This window comes from Thermobia domestica, chromosome 13 (genome assembly GCF_964235325.1).
Source record: "Thermobia domestica chromosome 13, izTheDome1.hap1.1, whole genome shotgun sequence".
Taxonomy (NCBI): domain Eukaryota; kingdom Metazoa; phylum Arthropoda; class Insecta; order Zygentoma; family Lepismatidae; genus Thermobia; species Thermobia domestica.
In genome coordinates, this window is record NC_137466.1 from 164,192,398 (window position 1) to 164,206,939 (window position 14,542).

General features: G+C 35.3%; 1 protein-coding gene across 3 annotated transcripts in view; it reads left to right on the top strand.

The window, feature by feature from the left end:
• The window catches only part of pcm (5'-3' exoribonuclease pacman), a 136,838-nt gene that overhangs the window by 345 nt on the left and 121,951 nt on the right, over positions 1-14,542 (top strand). For all 3 annotated transcript variants that reach the window (XM_081736800.1, XM_081736801.1, XM_081736802.1), the window contains exons 2-4: positions 7,150-7,281; positions 8,550-8,644; positions 11,994-12,207. In XM_081736800.1, the coding sequence (XP_081592926.1) occupies positions 7,150-7,281; positions 8,550-8,644; positions 11,994-12,207 (441 nt within the window). The remainder of the gene's footprint in view (positions 1-7,149; positions 7,282-8,549; positions 8,645-11,993; positions 12,208-14,542) is intronic.

The window sequence follows — 14,542 nt, forward strand, 5'->3', positions numbered from 1 at the left end:
TCTGAGCGGAAAATTACATAGATTGTGTAAAATTTCTAATAATGCTTTGCTCAATTTTGACAGTAGTAATATTTTAAGTTTGTTTACTAAAGGTTGCGCCTAATATAATTGCTATATCCCCCTTTTTGTGACTCCAGAAAAACATTAAGAATTTTGCTTTGATTAAATAGATAGTTTGGATAGTTTCTTACGCGCAGTTTTAAATTCCTGTAGATCACTGTGCTACGCATGGACACAAACTTCGTATTATTTCAGTAATCAGTGGTTGCGATTAGGCCTTATTCTTTGCTTAACATTACTATATTCTTTTGTTTGTTCAAATTTATTTAAATTTCGTTAGCCCATGATGCTGGTTACTTTTCATTGTTTTCCTTGTAGATAAACGTACGTTCCTATTAATCGGGAATGTCCCGTTTTGACAACACTAAATACTGTTCCGATTCTTTAAAACACAGATATTATATCAGTACGAAACACCATAATTAGGATTTACTTGTCAAATACCTTGGCAGTCAAGATATTAATAGATTATAATATTGTATTTTAAAATTTTTTGGTTGATGTTGACATACGTGCAGATTTACTTTTGGCGCACCACTCGAAATTATTCTTCAAAAATAAAAAGGGTAATAGTTAAGAACAGCTACCTCTCATCTCCCGTGCACGAGGATACATCTTACTGTTGCACTACCTAAACACCCTAAGTACAAGGGCAAGAACTCAGTCTATTACCTACTTTTTAACATCCTAGATAGTCAATGAATAATTCCTGAAAGTATGGCGTTTCTCGTCCTTCCCTAAATGGGAAGTACGGCTCCTTAACTATAACCGGCATAGTTAAAATTCAGGGGGGCCATCACAAGCAATTGTTGTACGATTTGCGTATAAGTACAGCGTCCAGATGTATGCATAAAAAAAAACAGTGCAAAAAGCATAAGACAATCTGTGCTAGGTGGCCACTGAAAAGCACGAAAGCTATCTAACCGAGTCCGGACAGGGCGAGGCTGGATGGTCCGATCTCAGCGAGGAAGTGTTTCCGAAGGGAGAAGGTACGTCAGCGAAGATGTGTTTACGCATAAGCGAGGATAGTGAAAACGAGTAGGTTTTGGCAATGATACGAGTTTCAATAGCACTTGTCATGGTTTCATACTAGTAGCGCTCCACTTGTAAACATATAATACAACTTCTGTACACTGTGTTTCTAATACATTCAATTTCCATATGCACTCACTTACTTTATCCGTAGTAAAGAACTTGTAAGATTTTTGCACCAGTAATCGTTCTTGTAAACATAAAATATAAGTGTACCATCAAATGGGGCTAGTTTGATACGAAAATAGCCAGGGTTGGCTGGTTTAAACCAAGGTGGTTTAAACCATGGTTTAAACCAAACAAAAAAAAAAAAAAAAAATCGTAAAAGTGTGTTTGTAAAATCTTGATGAACACACATTTGTGGGTTATCACGTTTCACTCCCGTATATTATTCGTATTATATTCAGACCTAAATTCCCCATTCATTACTCCAAAAGATTATACTACAAAAGCAACTTTTTTTTATAAGTTTATAAATGTTTATTTTGTGATATTTTGTAGTTATTATTGTTATGTAATTGAAATCGAAGAAAAATTCTAAATATTGTTGCGTTTCAATGTTTACTATTGATTAAAAAAAATCGAAAATGCCGTACTTTTTGTGTGTGTGTGGGGGAGGGTCATACGGACCCCACGAGAGGCATTTAGTGAAATAAGTATCTTTGGTATCTATTTATGTATAAATGAGTCTGAGCCAAATAATTCTCAAATAATGATTCGTATCTTTACTCACTTTTCTTATTGATATGCAGATTAAGTCGGTGTATTTCTTTAATTTGGACCAATAAAAGTCGTTGTTAACTAACTTGAAGTAAATTAGTTCTTCTGTACTCCGTAGTACTTTGAAATTGTTCATATGTAATTCTGTGTAATGGTTTCACTTGTGCAACTGTTTATCTTTTTGTCCTTCTGAAATGACTCTTGACAGTTATATTAAGAAGCATATAAAGATCAGTACAACGTATTTTTTTTTTTTTTTAAATCAGGATTCCTTCATGAGTGAGTCGGCAGACGTATCGCATTTGTGGCCAATTAGTCCTGGTTCCGAGTTCAAATGGAGGACAATTTCTCTCGGATGTAACTCGAGAAGCAGTTTTTATTCCGCTTTAAGCTTATGTGACCCCTTCCAGCATAACCCGGTTGTTGCATAATAACATCAAGGCGAAACAAACTTATTTCTGTCCATATATGATATGAATATATAGAGCAAATTATTTGAACCATTAAAACCTGGTTTAAACCAAAAAAAACCGGTTTATTTGGTTTTTTTAATAAAAACCATGGTTTTTGCCAACCCTGAAAATAGCACGTGTTCTTAAATATTTTGTGAACAACGTGCTGTAAGCCCAGTGTTATATTTTTAAAACCATGGCACAAAAGAGTACTATCACTCTGTATGATAGCCATTGTTGTCAAATAATGTCTTCAGCCAGAAGAAAATGGAATACGTGTGTTCAAAGTAGCCCCATGAACATTTTAGTATATATTACATAGTTGCGCGATTTTCCTAACGGGCTACTGAAAATATTTTTAAAATGTAGGCTACTTACCCAATATTTCTCAAAGGCTGATGTCCTTCATATCAGTATTGCAATATTTAAAACTTTAAAAGGTCTCTCTTGTAGTAAGAGGTCTGTATGTTTATATAAATCTAACAGAGAAGTTTTTAAACAAACGCAAATATTTTTCTTTTGGTAGGATGAAAAAGCACTATTTACACTATACGGGATAATAAGAAACTCTTTGGAACATGCTTGACTTTACTGCAAATTGAGACTTTCAAAAGAGATGCCACCAAACTTAAGAAGCCCTGGATTAGTCCTCGAGAAGAATGAACTCTGGAAGAATGACATCTGAACAATGTCTTCTGTACAGACCACATCGTTGTCTACATTTTCGGGCCACTGGGCTGTCATATATGTACCAGATTTATTAATGCGTGTAAACTTGACTTTCCAATCGCAGCTTTCTTTGCCTATGACTTGCCCAACATAATGCCATTTATCTTTCTTTAGTATATACTGTACTATTAGCCACGAACTGATTTTTAGACCCACCAAAATCAGCTGTTCATAGTAGCCCCATTTGTGACCTAAAATCACATGTGGTTTTCAAAATTCACCAAAATTTGAATATAGGCTAGACAATATTAGAATCTATTGGAATCGGTAGATAATGGATGAGATTTTATCAGTAATACTGATTTAGGCAGTGAAAGCTTTAAACCCGAGTTGCAGAGACACAATTTTCTGGTCGACAAAAATTAAAAAAAAAAAAAAAAAAAAAAAAAATATCCTTTCATATTTAATTTTTTCCCCATACATGATTGTTAGTAAAGGTTACAGATGTGTTATGGTTGAATTCAGAACACTCGAAACAACTAGTTGCAATATTCAAATGAGCCGCAAATGACTTTTCAGGACATAAAAATTTTGATTGAAACATTTTCCCAGTTTTGTTCGTAGTAGCCCCCTTTGATGATACTACTTTGTATTTAATTCTATCGCTTACAGAAATTTGTTCTTTATTAACATGTCTTTTCATGCAAACTATTGAATTTTACCTGTAAAACTTCCAAAATGTGGTGCGCCAGCTATATGTGAACCAGCACCCATAATAATTATTATTATTTTACAGATATTTTCACACTATATGGAAAAGAGATGCATGGACCTGCAGGGTGTCTTATCAGTCACGACAGCCATGAAAAGGTCTCGAAATCAGAAAACGGTCATGAAAGTCAAGAAAAAAGTCAGGAAATTTACCTTTTGGGTCACGATTTTTTTGTCTGTACGAGAGATTGGAAAATTTTGTTCTATAAAACGTCAAAATTCACCACCAAAAATGTCTACGTTCGGTTTTAGACGCTACCAAATCGCCAGCAAAGCACGCTTCTATCGCATGCAAGAAAATTCGGCCCAATTCGCTCTTGAGAATGTTACGAAATTTTATGATTTGGAAAAGAAAAGGTCACAAAGTTTCATTTTGGAATTTTAGTAGACACCCACCTTGTTTATTGCGTCTTTTAAAGTTTTTCCTAAGCTGTTTCAGTTGCTTATTGTCTCAGCAGATGAAGACCGAGTCGCTTTGTGAGAACATTTTGCTTTTTAGGTACCGTATATGCGGGCTACTTGGACCCAATTTTGCAACAAATTCGTTCTTTCGGCCTATTTTCATCCACGAAAACTCGAAAGTTATTGTCATAACCCATATTAAGTGGAACTACAGGCTTTATTGCACATATCGAGGACAGTTTTAGTTACATATATTGAAAACAAAGCACAGGCGATTATTGTAAAAAATGGGTCCAAGTAAGACTCGCGTTCGGGCTACTTGAACCCACCCCCATATTTTCCTACAGAAAACCATTGAAATCTGCTTTGAGACTAAGTAGGACGTAGGTGTTCCAAGAACAACACTTCTTATTTACTGCAAACCACAAAGAAAGCATGTTAAGAGGTACTATCAAATATAATGATTGTAATAGCTGATTACGTTTTCTTCTGTAGCTGCACGAGCCCTATCTATATTAGCAGCGAATCTAGTCGTTGACTGGAGGTGCATTTTCTAAAATAACTTCACTCAATCTCGACTGGAAAGATTGTCTTAGAAAGCAATGACAGTTCTCCCATGCATGGCTAAATAGGACTTCACAATAAATCTGAAATCAAGTTAATTAACGAGGAATCCGAAATCACAAACTTTATCAAGATGACTAGCGAAGGCTAATTCTTTTTCTTCAGTGAACACTTTCAGATGGCCTGAGCTCTCTCGTGGCTAAGCGGTTAGCGTACGCGCCTTTAGCGTGGGAGACCCGGGTTCAATTCCCGGCGGGAGCTCATGTGGTTCGGATTCCACGTTAATCAGTAGGTCCACGTCTCATATAGCCTCGCTGCTGAACGGGACGCTAAATTAAAATCACCTCACCTCACCTCACTTTCAGATGGCCCGGATTCTGCCTTGACCTATTCTTTAATCTTCTTTCTATGGTGGAATGACTTATCTTGAAGTGAGCTTCTGTTTCTTTTCGCGACATTTTCCCCGACTGTATTGCTGGTAAACATTCTTCAAGCTGCTATGAAAAATCAGCATATTTTCGACGTGCAGGCAATCTTTTATATTGATGTACCATTTTGTACCGGTATCCTTAAGGAAACAATGAAAAGTCCTTACTTGTGTGACACGTGACAACAGACCTTTATTTTTCATTGATAAAGATAACAAAGGATGGGGTGGGATAAAGATAACAAAAGATGTGGGACAAAATATCCATGTTTTCCAGGTTATATGTACACACTTCATATACTGTATAATGCAATTACGCATACATCTTATTGTATATGAGAAAGTTTACCATGTCAGTTTCATTAACCTATATGTAACTACTTATGTGTTTACTTAGCATTGGTTCCACTTCCTTGCAAATAGTGTCCACACATAAAAGTTTGGCGCTCACTAAATACACTCTTTTCGTCAACGACCTTTCTCTCCAATGCTGCTCAATCGTAGCCTACCACAGAACTAGTTTCAATGTGTGTACGCCTGCATTATGATCCCATCTAACGGGTCTAACTCTGAACTCACTCATTATTGCATTTCATATGGGACTTTAAATGAGTTTTTGGTATGGGTCCAAGTAGCCCGCAATTACGGTACAAGGATTCTAAAATTGGAAACAGTGAAAAGCTGACCTCGTCATAAACTTGTTGATTTTGTAGAAAAAGTGCTTCTTTAATACGAATTAAGTTGAGTTCTGCTTGGACTCCACTACGCCATTTTTTTTTTTTTTTTAATTTTTGTATCTTTATTTTTTGTAAAAGATAATTTAACATATAACACCTTTTATGGGTCGATATCTACAAATGAGAGCTGCTTTTGAAAGATATACTACGTATTAATATAAGTCATGTGTGCAACTTACTGCATCAGAAAGACAATGGCCCTGCAAAAGCTAAATAACAATATTTGAGAAGGTTTTAGAACACAGGTCTCTCCATATAGGTTATTAGTAAGATTGGTTCTTTTCTGCACCAAGGTTTAATATTTTATTCACATAGTATTGCCGAGCGAGCGTTAGCAATTGAAGGCTGGTTAACCCCCTGCAGGACACGTTGTTTTATGTCTATTACAGCGGCCCATGCACGGCACACCGGTTGGGAAACGCTGATCTAGGCCATATCCAAGGAGTGATATCGTCCCCAGATAATAATTTGTCATGGAAAACAAGAAGATAATACTTTAAATTTATTAGAATTGAAGATAGTTACAGGGTATCTTTTAGGTATACCGAAGAAGATACTGTTCCACGGAACGGATTTTAACCGACTAAAGTACTAGAATGCCTGTTCTTCGCACGCGGAGAATACGTTTCATTTTTGGACAAAAAGGGCACCAAAACTCTCACCAATTAACTTAGGGACCCCAAAAACTATGAATTCGACATTAATATCGGTCATTTTCAATTATTTTTACATGTCACTATTCCCTCTTAGGAGTACTAATGGGAGCTGAATTTTGAATTGAAACAGCATCGGAAGTGTCTCAGTTTATCTCAGCGACCCCGAAAACTATGGATTTGACACTAATTTCGGTCATTTTCGATCTTTTTTTAAATTTCTACCCCTTCCCTTCACCGAAGTTGCACCGTCAAAATGAAATAATAAAATCCATCCTAGGCACGAACCTCATCTGTGTTGAAAATTTGATCGAGATTGATTGGATGGCTCAAGAGTTATTAAATCACGAACATAGTCACTTTTATTTTTTATATATAGATAGATACTAGAAAGAAAGAAAAAATGCTGTCGAAGCCAAACTTGTGTAAAGAATAATTCGCCACTATTCTTATTCCACGAAAATGGATCTAAATTAAATGTTAAAAAGTGTAAAAAGCATTATTTTCTCTGTATTGCTAGGATTATTTATATAATAGAGCAGTAATTTCCATTGTAAAAAAAAATGTACAACTATAGATTTTGTACATTTTTGCTGAAACAGGGTTTTCGTAGGATTTACTTACTAGTATTTTTGTTCATTTTTTTTTATTATTATTTTCAGATACCTGAGTTTGATAATCTTTATTTGGACATGAATGGAATTATTCATATGTGTTCACATCCGAATGATTTTGATCCACACTTTAGGATCACAGAAGAGAAGATTTTTAGAGATATTTTTCATTACATTGAGGTGAGTAAAGTTGATATTTACTATTTTCCCTATGCAGTTGTATACAAACATTGAAATTTGTTATGATCTATTTTAGATTTTTTTTTTTTGCTTTAACCGTCCAACATGTCAGATTAATTTCCGCTTCTTTCATTAAACTATCTCTGCTTTCAGCCTAATAGCGCTGTCACACGCGCCCTATATTAAAATAAAGTAATATACTTGGCGAAACGTTGTAGTAATTCACTCCCATGTTTCGTTTCCATTTTACCTTTGAAAACAGCGTCGGGTAGGTATATTCAGAATTACACCTTGACTATTTCTGTTCAAAGTGGAAGATGGAGGTTTTTGTTTTTCTGAAAATCTAGAAGCAACCTGCGGGATGTCTTGAAATAGAAGCAGTTAAGATGTTATTATGAATATACATGGCTGCTGGTGTTTGTAACAAAATGGAAAAGAAACGAAGTATGACAGTGGGTTATGGTACCAACTGTTCAACATGTAAAGTATGTTATTGTTTTTGAGTTTTTAATTTATTCTTTGTACTTCTCTCCCTATTTACGTTCTTTTATTACAATTATTTTTATTATTATTTTCTGATAAATAGTTTGATTACCATTTCCGTTTTGGGATCCCTTCGTTGCAAGCATATCTAAGATCTTGTAAACGTTCTTTAATAAGTGCCATGATTTTAGGATGCATAAGCGTGGACAAAGGATTTTTCAGAGTAGGATCTTAGAAAAAAAATGCTAGCTACAGTGACTGACTGTATAAGAAACTGTATGAATATCGTTAGTGATACATATTTATTTCCAATCCTTTTCGGTTCGTTGAGTTTCTCCGTGTTACCCTATTAATAGTTATATTTAGCTCACTGGCGAAACGTTAAAAGTAGTCCTAGTCCAAAAAGAACTGAAGAGATGTCACAAACGCGACAAGCCAGTGGTATATTTCTGACCGATTGAGAGTCCAGATTTGTATGGAATGAGGAAAATTTAATATCGATTATCCTTTAATATTTGACCGGATACGTTAACATCGTTCATACTTGCCTGTAGACTAAGGGTTCTTCAGGGACTTGAATGCGGGATTAGCCGCGTCAAATACAATCCGTCGGTCTTACGGGATTCCGGTTTATGTTACTGCAAAATTTCGAAAGAGAATATTTACATACGAATAAATGTTGCATTGAGGTAGTGTATCAAATACACGTTGTGTAAGAAGATTGTATGGATTCTTTACCTTTATGTTTGTCGTGGCGTTAACAATGTCTTACTTTTCATTTGCAGTTTCTGTTTCGTATGATTCAACCTCAGAAACTGTTTTTCATGGCAGTTGACGGAGTTGCTCCTCGTGCCAAAATGAACCAACAGAGAGGAAGAAGGTAAGTACTAATAAATTATGTTGAAATAATTATAGAATACATTGAGAGGTAGTACTTTTGAAGATAAGGAAAATAATTACATGGTTACCGTAATGATTGATATTTTCATTAAGTACTGTGGTGGTATTTTAACGTGTGATATTTTATTATTAGGAAGTTTTTAATCTTAATTTCGTTCTTTTATCGTGATTTTTAAAATACATATTAACTTATCTTTAAGGGTGTTGTAAGTATGATCATTTTGTTTAATACGTGAAGGAAGTCTGATCTCAGTTCCCGCCAAATGCGCTTTATACTGGATTAACAACAACGGTTGGAGGCCGCGGTGGCTCACTGGTAGAGCGTTCACCTCTGGTGCATGAGGTTCCGGGTTCAAACCCTGCTCCCGCCAAGTGAACTTTGTGGTGGACAAACACCGTGTGCGTGGGTTTTCTCGGGGTTCTCCCGTTTCCTCCCACTCTCTTCATTCCACCATTTCATTCATTTCTCATAATCACCGTCTCCTTTAGCCTAACCGGCATAACCGTGGGACGTAAAACTCACAGATTTCATTTCATTTTCAACAACGGTTGGAGTTTTTTTGGGCTTCTCCCATTTCTTCATGCTTACTTCATTCCACTATTTCCTTTATTATCACAATTACCGTGTGCCTTAGCCGCCTCAGATCATAATCATGGAACGTTAAACTAAGCTTAGAAATGAGTCAGCAACTTTTCTTAGTAAATGCTGTTCATGTATAATGCTGTCTCATCTTTTGTCTATACAATCGTTATTTAAGTTTAAAGTTGGATTTCTTGTCGTGATATAAAACTATTTGAAAACATTAAATCGGAAATGTGTCGATTCTAAAAAAGAACTCTGTTCCTAAGTTTTGTCCTTCTACATTTTCACCCAAATATGGTGATGATTGGTCAAGGAGTTCTTGAGATTTTTTTTTTTTTTTTGTCTCCCGGTGTAACCAATATAATTATTTAGTATTTTCAAAGTTACACTTCAGCCCACAGTTCGAATAAATATAATCTAGTCTACTACCTTTTTCTGAAATTCACTTGAACACACTATTTTGATATTTTCTTTTTATTATATTATGTAATGAATTACACATTCACACGTTTTAAATATTATACATGTTGGTTCTACAAGATGGATCTTCTGTTATATATATCTTATGTTTCTCGTTTCTATGACGAGCAATAGCACATATCGTCCGATTACCATGTTAACAACATATCAATATCAGAAAATAATTAATTTTTACTTCTTTTCATATTTTCTTTTTCTTCTTCTAACTAGCTTGTGCATATTTCAATAGCACATATTGCCCGTAAATACAAGAAATGATATTTAAGATTACATGTAAAATACACAATATCGTTATACCGGGTGGATGGACAAACAGGGTATATATAATAATTCCTAAATAATAATGTATGTAAAGGATTATTGTGATACACGGACGGTATAGTTGAAAAGTGCTGTTCAAAATGAACTGGAACTTCAGAATTTGCATATCGAGTACTATTGACACGATAAACAATTATTACCATACTAACTTACCATAATGTTTACTTATTTTCATCAATAGCTAGTCTAGGTAGAACTTCCTCTTTGACGGCAAGAATAAAGTGTGGTTCAGCTAAGCAAAGCTTTCATAGACTGCTAGTACTTCCAGTGGATTTGAAATTCGTTTTACAACAAAAACATACATCAAATTTGCTCGTATGTTTCTTTTAAATATTTCCAAATTACGCTTTTCTTCATAACAAAATGCAGTTAAACTTACCCACGGAAACAAACGCTTTGTATTCGCTCTACATGAATTAGGTCTGCATGTAGTTTCTACGGTGGTTCCACTTGTTTTGAAGTTACTGTCAACAGAGTCCATCGAATTCATTGTTTGCTGATTTGACCTTTGTCGGCTAAAAAAGCCAACGTCATGACACATATTTACGGATCAAATGCAAGGAAATAATTAAATCAAAGTACAAGGGAATTTTTGATGTCAGGTGCTTTTGGTGATCTTCCACTTCCCTCTGTGGGAATTCTCCGTCCTCTAGACCCCAATAGCGAATGCAAGGCAAATGATCTTTCCTAGTATTTTCTATGCTTTTTTTTTTTTTTTTGTCTGTCTCGATGTCAATCAGCTACACTGCCAGATTTTCTTCATAAGCTATCTATTTGCCAGAAATGACCTTATTCATTTTTGATGTAATATATGACATAACCTAGCAGTTGGCACGAGGATGTAGAATATTAGTCTAACACATATTAACGCACTCAGTGGTGGCACATGTTTTGGAGACATCCTTATTAAACATGTTCAACCATTTAATTGAATTTGTAAAAGGGAAATAACATTCTTAATTTTTTTAAATAATTTAACAAAAAATTATTCTTAATACTCATTCCTTCATTAACATTTGAAAGTTATGCATTCACGATGAATGTATGCGTAAAATCACCGCGATTTCTACGCCTCATAAACTGTTGGGCTCTTCTTAGTTTCGCCACACACTTCTTTTCTTTTTTCCCCGAAGAGTGTAAATTAAGCTCTAAAAAAAGTCCGTTACCCAGCTATTCTATATGCTCCCTAATGAGACTTTTTCATATTGGCATTGAAGACATACTGCGTTTTAGTATCACAATCATACTTCATATTCTGTTCCGAAAAACTGGTACACGAATCGGGTACCCGGATTCATTATTTCCGAGTATTTCAGAATCCGGTTCTGGTTATCCCCACTGTATAGTATTTTCTGGAGTTAAGAGTAAGAAAACATGTTTTCTTAAACTTGACTACAGAAAATACAGGAGAATAAATTTAAGATACTTAGAACCTCAACTGAAATTAAAATCTGAATATTTTAGACTTTGTCTTACAATAATAATACTCATTTCAATTTAAAATTTAAACTAACTGAAATGCCCATTCTTCTCACGGGTAGGCTATGTTAACTGAAATATTTGAATTCCCCTCCCCCATTGGGATAGGTATAGGGGATGAATTTGAACTTAAATGGCATTAAGAGGTGTCACCTACGTGAAGCAAGAGTCCACTGGTACCAAAAATCATCAATCAATGCAGCAGTCTAAGAGGAGATGGTTGTTAATACATGCTTTTACGTGTCACTTTCATCTTTCCCCCTCCGCCCTGCTCTTGCCAATACCGTCCTAAAAACTTAAGTTAGGTCAGATTGCCCTCATAGTACCAAAAAATTAGAAAAACCGGTTCAGCTGTCTAGGTTAAGTTGGTTAGCGAGGAGAAGTCGTTATGTTCATTTATTTATTTATTTATATAGATAATAACTTGCGTAAAAATTGTAATTTAGTTTTCTTTTTTGTTTATCAGGTTTAGATCAGCAAAGGAGGCTGAAATATTGGAAAAGAAAGCACGCGAGATGGGACAGAGTTTACCTTCCGAAGAACGCTTTGATTCGAACTGCATCACTCCTGGAACTGAATTTATGGTGCGCTTAAATGAACAACTAAAATACTTCGTCACATACAAAATTTCAACAGATAAACAGTGGAGGAAAGTGAAAGTTATACTATCTGGTCATGAGGTAAAGTTTACAAGTATATATGTGCAGTTTTAATTAATCATTACAATAGGTTCAGACTGCTGTTTTAATGTGTATTTTGCAATGTACTTATTACTTTTATTACTTTTTTTTTTGGTAAGTTAAGTAAGTAACATCATATGATTGGGATTTACTTCTTTATATGAGGAACGTTTTCAAGATAAGACTGGTTTTATAATAATAATAAAACTATTAAACATTTCGAGTCTACTATATTCGGCTGTTTTTCAACAATAACCGTTCATATTGAAACATTTGTCTTATAAGGGGACAAATTTTTGCAGACTCATGTCATAAGCATTTTCCGCCTGAGATTATAAATGCTTGCCGGCGAGAAACCGTTTCAAATGCAGGAAGACATGCGTGAAACTTATGTAAAATTCTAAGGTAGAGTGCTAATGGTGAATCGTCGTTTTCACAAATTTTGATCCCTACCTCATGCAGAAGATCGTTTGCGATTACAGAGGGCATTAACGATCGTGGTTCATTTTGAACATTTTCCCGTCCTTATAGCCTCATTCACTTACGAACTTTTCTATCACTCATCCATTAAACCTGAATCAAGCTGTTACTCATGTTTAGACCACACGTCTCACAGATACTGCAAAAATTTCTGCCAGTGTCACATTTCTTGCAGTCAGGAATCGAGTTATAGATCTTATTTCAAAGGGGGCGAGCTACTCATTCTTTTTGAACTCTTCATCACACACCATGAAACTCATACGCTGCCGACGTTATTCCAAATTACGTCTATGTATACTCAAAGGATACCGAGAGACAATGTGCATGCGTAAAATTACGAATTACGCTTGGCTTAGATATTACCAAACGAACCTCACTTTAAAAGCGCTCCTCGTACGTGTATCGTTTTTCTCTCCTTTGTGAACTATAATAGATGAGGTTTAGTTTCCCTGCTCGCTTGCTTCATCTTTTATTGCGGGTAAACAACTAATCGCTGAAAAATAAATCACATGATTGGAAAATAGTTACTACATGGTTTTTTAAGTTTGAGTTAAACGTCTGTTTTTAGAACTTTGAGACATGGACCTACAGCTTTTACGGTCAATTGGAGCCACATGAGCTCGAACACTGGTCTCTCGTGCCAAATGCTCGAACGCTAACCATTTAGACACGGAGTAGATTACCACAGACAAGAATATACAGACTGTAAACTCCGCGAAAAACTGGAATCGAGGCGAACCATGGCACCTCTAACATGCAACGATGGAACTAATAAGTCGATCCGTCGTCAGCAGCGTGTAAAGTTCGAAAACAACCAACCGTCTCTAGTTTCACATGGTGGGTGAAAACGTGGTGTGCATTACCATACCAACGTGTGCTTTTTTATTTGTTTTATGCTTAACCGCTAGTTTGTAGAAAATATTTTAACAATATTCGATAAGGATATACGAAAAATCAACAAAGCAATCCAGGCTCAATACAAGATGATGCTTTTATAAAAGGTACCCCTCCCCCCAAAAAAGTTAGTACGGTTAATTGCTAATCTGATTTTGCACTGCACCTCATGTTGACATGCTAAGCAGACTGAAAGAATGCGCTGCACGCTGGTTACAAGGGCAACCCATGTCGTCATGTTCGAAAACATATGGTAGCGCTATAACACTTGCGAATTATTCATTGTAGCTTTGGAAAATTCAGGATTGCTAATAAAACTCCAACTACCAAAGCAGTGTATATATATGCTTAACCGCTAGTTTGCAATTTCTCTGATAGTTGGATATTTCTCTCATAATGTGTCTGAGGAGGGCTATGTTACGTAGCCGAAACTGTATGACAAATATATAATCTTATATATATATATATATATATATATATATATATATATATATATATACACGTTATATACTGCTTTGGTCAGTTATAGTTTTATTAACACTTGCGGTGAACACCACGATGAAACATCATTCTCCACCAAACGTTGATTGGCTCTTTCACCGTGCAGACGATACAACGATACAAACTAATTTCAATAGCGCATATAGGGAGTTGCTCGTCTGTTCATTCTTGTCTGTAGCTTACTATATAATCATCTTAATAGGAATTGAATGAACGAGTTGTATGACTGCATTGTTGACAGTTGTGTGTAAGGAAGGAAGAAATTAAAATAACTAGTTTTTTGGTCTTGGGATCTATTCGAATATAGGCTTGTAAAAATAACTTCACTTGATATTAAAGTGAGAATTAGGAGTTCCAATGAAAGTTCAGAGAATGTAATTTGCTTCTATTGCTGACTTACAGTGGAAATGATTGAATTATTCGGGTTCCAGTTCAGTGATTTGGGCAGTTTAATGGTTGA